This window comes from Centruroides sculpturatus, unplaced genomic scaffold (assembly GCF_000671375.1).
Source record: "Centruroides sculpturatus isolate CEXI.00-Female unplaced genomic scaffold, Cexi_2.0 scaffold1853, whole genome shotgun sequence".
NCBI classification, from domain to species: domain Eukaryota; kingdom Metazoa; phylum Arthropoda; class Arachnida; order Scorpiones; family Buthidae; genus Centruroides; species Centruroides sculpturatus.
The window spans coordinates 56,162-61,125 of record NW_019385991.1 but is presented as its reverse complement, the minus strand read 5'-3'; the positions used below and the strand labels follow the sequence as shown (position 1 = coordinate 61,125).

At 32.0% G+C, this 4,964-nt stretch overlaps 1 protein-coding gene across 2 annotated transcripts in view; it reads left to right on the top strand.

Annotated features, from left to right (window-relative positions):
- LOC111612964 overlaps positions 1-4,854 on the top strand; it is a 35,190-nt gene extending 30,336 nt beyond the window's left edge. Inside the window, exons 2-3 of one of the 2 annotated variants that reach the window (XM_023354259.1) lie at positions 2,211-2,522; positions 4,403-4,854. In XM_023354259.1, the coding sequence (XP_023210027.1) occupies positions 2,212-2,522; positions 4,403-4,661 (570 nt within the window). In that variant the 5' untranslated portion in view covers position 2,211 and the 3' untranslated portion in view covers positions 4,662-4,854. The remainder of the gene's footprint in view (positions 1-2,210; positions 2,523-4,402) is intronic. The other variant, XM_023354258.1, reaches the window with a different exon arrangement.
- Positions 4,855-4,964: the final 110 nt, after the last annotated feature.

The following is a 4,964-nucleotide window of genomic DNA, read 5'->3' as shown; positions in this document are numbered from 1 at the left end:
GATTCATAACACCTTGATTTTTTTTAGTACTCACAAGTTTGAAAAATGTTTAAAATCGGATCATGCCAATGAAGATTTAAATTTCTCCATTTTCCATGCTTGAAAGGCCATTATGATTGTTCGAGCTTAAACAATTGTAACGTTTTTCCTTGCAAACGCTTCTGTACTATATTAATGATTTTCGATATATTACGATATTTTCCCTGTAAAGGACAAAATATCTACATTTAGATATAAAATACTTAGAGTGACAATCTTACTAGAGTGTAACAGTGCAACGTATTTCTGAACTACCAGCATTCATAACATGTTTTGCAACTCTAGTCCAGTTGCCAGATGCGTGAAAACAGAGTAACACATGCTTAAAGTGGCGTAGGCTAAGGCAAAACTCAAGCTATAACTAGGGTAGTCAGTAATGTTGATCACATCTGTATTTCAAATTTTTATTGGAATATTCTATTTTTTTCTTAGACAATTTAATTGATCCTCTTTGGTATTAATCAACCCCCTTTCGACCCTCGTGTATTAATTGACCCCTGGAGAACTCTTATCGACCACTTTGGGGACCCCTATTCTACGGGAATAAAGAACTCCATCTCTACATCAAGGCTGTCATTATATAACCACAGTAGCTATTAGAATGTTAAAAAGTATGATGTTCAAGATATAAAATAACAATAAAAATAAAAATAAAAAATACAGATAGACTACCAAACATAAACAATGTTCTGCGCAAATACATTAACTTAAGAGTTCTGCCCTTAAGTAAGTTGCCGCTCTGCCATCGTTCTTGACGCTTATAATATGCTTGATCGCCAGGCTGCCGATACTTTGCTTGCATCTCGGAAGTTGATAGCTAATCCTTTTTGGCTGGTTTTGCAGATATGCCAGGATTCAGCATACTGGAGATGCTTTTTGTTGCGAACTATTTGTATCAATCTAGCTCGGTCCCATTCAGCTAAGACGTAAGTTGCCAGCACTGTGCACGGCTGTTCGCTTCTTATGTTTCTCTGGTGTTCTGACAGCCTTTCTTTGAGGGATCTTCCGGTAGCTCCGATGTAGAACATCATATTATGACTCCACATGTCTGTAACTGGGATTCTGTAGACTCCTGGAAGAGAGTTCTTGTCCACAGCATCTTTGTCTGCCCTTAGCAATTGGTAAATAGTAGGATTCCTTTTGTATATTATTCTTTTCTTCGTAGCGGCTCCTATTTGCCTATAGATGCTGCTCAGTGAAGCCTTATATTCCATCAGTGTGAAGAGTTCACACTAATGGAATACAAGGCCTCACTGTTGTTCACAGAACTGATTTCGCTACCCAATCGTCATCATCGACCGAAAGATGATTTAGGCATCTCCAACCAGAATGAATTCAAATTTCAGCAAGGAATTAAGCAAGCTCTGATGCCACTGTAATACTGTAAGAACGTCCGTGACAAAGACAATCAGCAAGGTCTACGCCATTTCTGACTTGACGCCATCCGATGAAATTGAACTGTCCCGCAACATGTTGAACGAATGGCTTAAGAAATTAAAGATATTAGATGAGGCCATTCACAATAAACTTGAGGATGAGGAATATGAAACCGATGCCTCTGCCTGTGAAGAGAGGGAAGAAGCCACCACACTCGCTGTGATTAGAGTCCAATGAGTTCTCGACTGCAGGAACGCCACATTTGACCTGACTACGGCAAGTCCAGACTTCCCTTGCTTTACCAGTCAACCACAGGCAGCCACTCACACTAGATTGCCTGCCTTGGTTCTTGAATTGTTTGAAGGTGAGATTGCTTGTGAATGGTACAGTTTCTTAGAGTTAACATTGGTTCTTGAATTGTTTGAAGGTGATATTTGGCTGTGAATGGTACAGTTTCTTAGAGTTAACATTAGAAAATATTATGGTATCTGAAAAATTTAAGGTATATTTTCAATTCCTGTCAACTTTCCAATTGAATTTGTGCCATTTTTACCATCTGAGTATCATGATAAACATGACAATGGTAGACTGAAATAAGCAAACTCATTATATGGTTTTTATTTTAAAGTTTGTTATATAATATAATATAATATAATAGAAGGATTAGGAACTATGAAATAATCTAATAATCTTAATTTTTGCTGCTGTTATTTTTTTCCCAAGCAATGCCAGGCTTACCTGCTAGTAATTTATATTACAGAAAACTGATACAAATTTTTATATTATTCTTCTAGAATGGAGATCTGTTGTGATGCTGTATCTTACCAAGAGAAAGATGTAAATTTTATGACTGCCTTGTCCTGTTTGGTTCCTAATGATGTTAAGAAATTTTATTTCTTGTGCTTGGATCATATGTCCAAAGACTGTCCAAAAACTGCAGAAGAATTTTTTTTATTATGGAATATAAGTGAAAATGATAAATATAATTTATTAAAAGAACTTTTATTTTATATTAAAAAATATAAGCTGTTGATCATGTTAAATACTTGTCGCCATCAGATGGAAACTAACCTGAAAAAAGGTTCAGCTATTATTGATTCTGGAAGGTAAGTTCATTTCAGTTAAAAATGTAAGTAAAGTATATTTATTTGTATAGATTCTAATAATAATCACAAACACTTAATGTATTTCATTTTGATGTGTCAAGAGTATGATATCTTAAATCATTATTTCATTGTGAAATAAAACAAACACTAAATATACACACTGTTTTATCAACATACATACACAATAAATATTTTATGAACGTGAGAGACACTGAACAGTGTCCATCATGTTTAGAAAATATGGATTTGTATTTGAATTATAGATTTTTATAAAATAACAAGACAGGAATTTTACAATTCAACAGACTATTAGGGGGAGATGCTGTCTTTAATTGTCAGTTGACCATAGCTCCCAGGAAATGTTTAAATAGTAATAATAATAATAATAAATACAAAAATGAATAGTTAAAATGAGTGTAAAAGAAATGTTAAAATGATGTATTTGTCTTGAATGCTAGGGAGACAAGTTTATATTTCTGAACTCAGAATAATTATTTTGAACTATAAAATACACCTATGCAGAGAACCAGGTAATCAAATGCAAAGGGAAACAAAATTAAGTGCCACTCTATCCGAATGGCCAACTGAAACAAAATAATCATCATAAAATTACTTAAATAATTTAACTTTCTGGATAAAGAAAAATAAATCAAAACTATGTGAATTACCAATGAGGTCCAAAAATCTTTCAATAGAAATAGTATAAACCCCAAAAATATTTTTGCATAATTTTGAACAATTAACGCACTTTCCTAACACATGATATGCATCTAAAGACCGGTCTCCTTTGCAATATATGCAAATATCTCTGCAATAATTCTAAAAGCAGAAGAAAAATTAGTTGTTACATCAAGGCAACAGATAGTTTTTCCCAGTACATTCTCTTCCCCAAGTTCAAATTTCCTTTAGTAGGACAGCATTTTCAAATAGTGAAGAAATTCAGTGTACAGAGACAAGGGATCTTAACAAAATTTCAAAAACTACTTTCCTGGGGCATGATCAAGGAGGAACACATTTTGAAGAATAAAAATAAATTATGTCCATATAAGTTATCTGTGTTTTGTAACAATTGTCTAAAAACTTTTGGATCTCACCTTGTACATACAGTAATACTCCGAACTTACGCGATAGGTGGGACCGAGCGATAACTGCGTAAGTCGAATTCACGTAAGTCAGGGTATAATTTTGCAATTTGTGTAAAATCCAAGTCGGACGTATGTAAACGAATAAATGTTCTCATTAATCTTATTTCGTCTTTTGATTCGTTCACGGTTACAAGAAATCACCACATAAAGTCTCTCGAGTCTCTGTAGATATAACAAATACAGAAATAATTAACACAAAATAAATTGTAGCTATGCGTCGATTCTGCGTGACACGTCCGAACATGTAAGCCGAATAATAGTGTGGGGGCAGTGAGTAATCAAGAGTTGTGTGGCGCTCAAACAAAAGACGAATCGACGAGATTTGAAAATCGCGTAACTCCGAGTTCGCATAAGTCGGGGTAGCGTAAGTCGAGGTATTACTGTATAATAAAATTGAAAGTTCTTTGTTAAGAATTATATGTAAAAATTCAGTTATATAGTGTTGATTTATGCCATACTATACGTATGACTACTAAATTTATTCTAAAAGCAATTCAAAAGTACTTTCATTTGTACATTTTTCTCATTTATGTGGTTTATGATTTTTTTAAAATTTCCTTGAAAAATGTACAAACAAAGTTTAGCTTTTTCTAGAAAAATTTTTCAAGCTTTTCTATTATTCACTTTTTGGCAAATTTGGTTGCTTGGTTTTTTTACTCTATACATTTTAAAGATATATCATATTCTTAATCTTTCCTCAATAATTAATCATGTCATTACTACTAATTTTTTTAGATTAATATTATACAATCTTTGTGAAGATCTCAGAAATTCAGACATAGAAGTTTTAAAAACAGTATTAAATATAAAAGATGTACCAACTAATCCTGAATGGAGAAATGTTGCTGGAGAAGAGTTTTTTTGTTTTTGGTTGAGAGAAATCACTAGAGAAAAAATTAAAGAATTACAGAATGCTTTAAAATCAATCAAATATAAGGAAATCAGAAAATTTGAAAATGAATTTATAAGTTACTTTGGTAAGAATTTATTTTAATAAATATCTCTGAATATTATGATGAAAATAAAAAGGGAAAGAGGAAAACATTATGGCTTTTGGATATTTTCATAATGTCTAAGACCATGCCACTTAAGCAATTCGATAGAATTGATAATTTTATTTTGTTCTAAAAATGATTTAATGTATATATGATAGTCTTATATTGTTGCAGGTTTAGTAAATCATAGATAGAAGGATTAAATAAAATTGAAATGATAGAAATCTTAAATATTTATTAAAGTTTAAATAATTTCATTATTTAAAAATAAAAATAATAATAAAAAATAAAAAAATAATAAA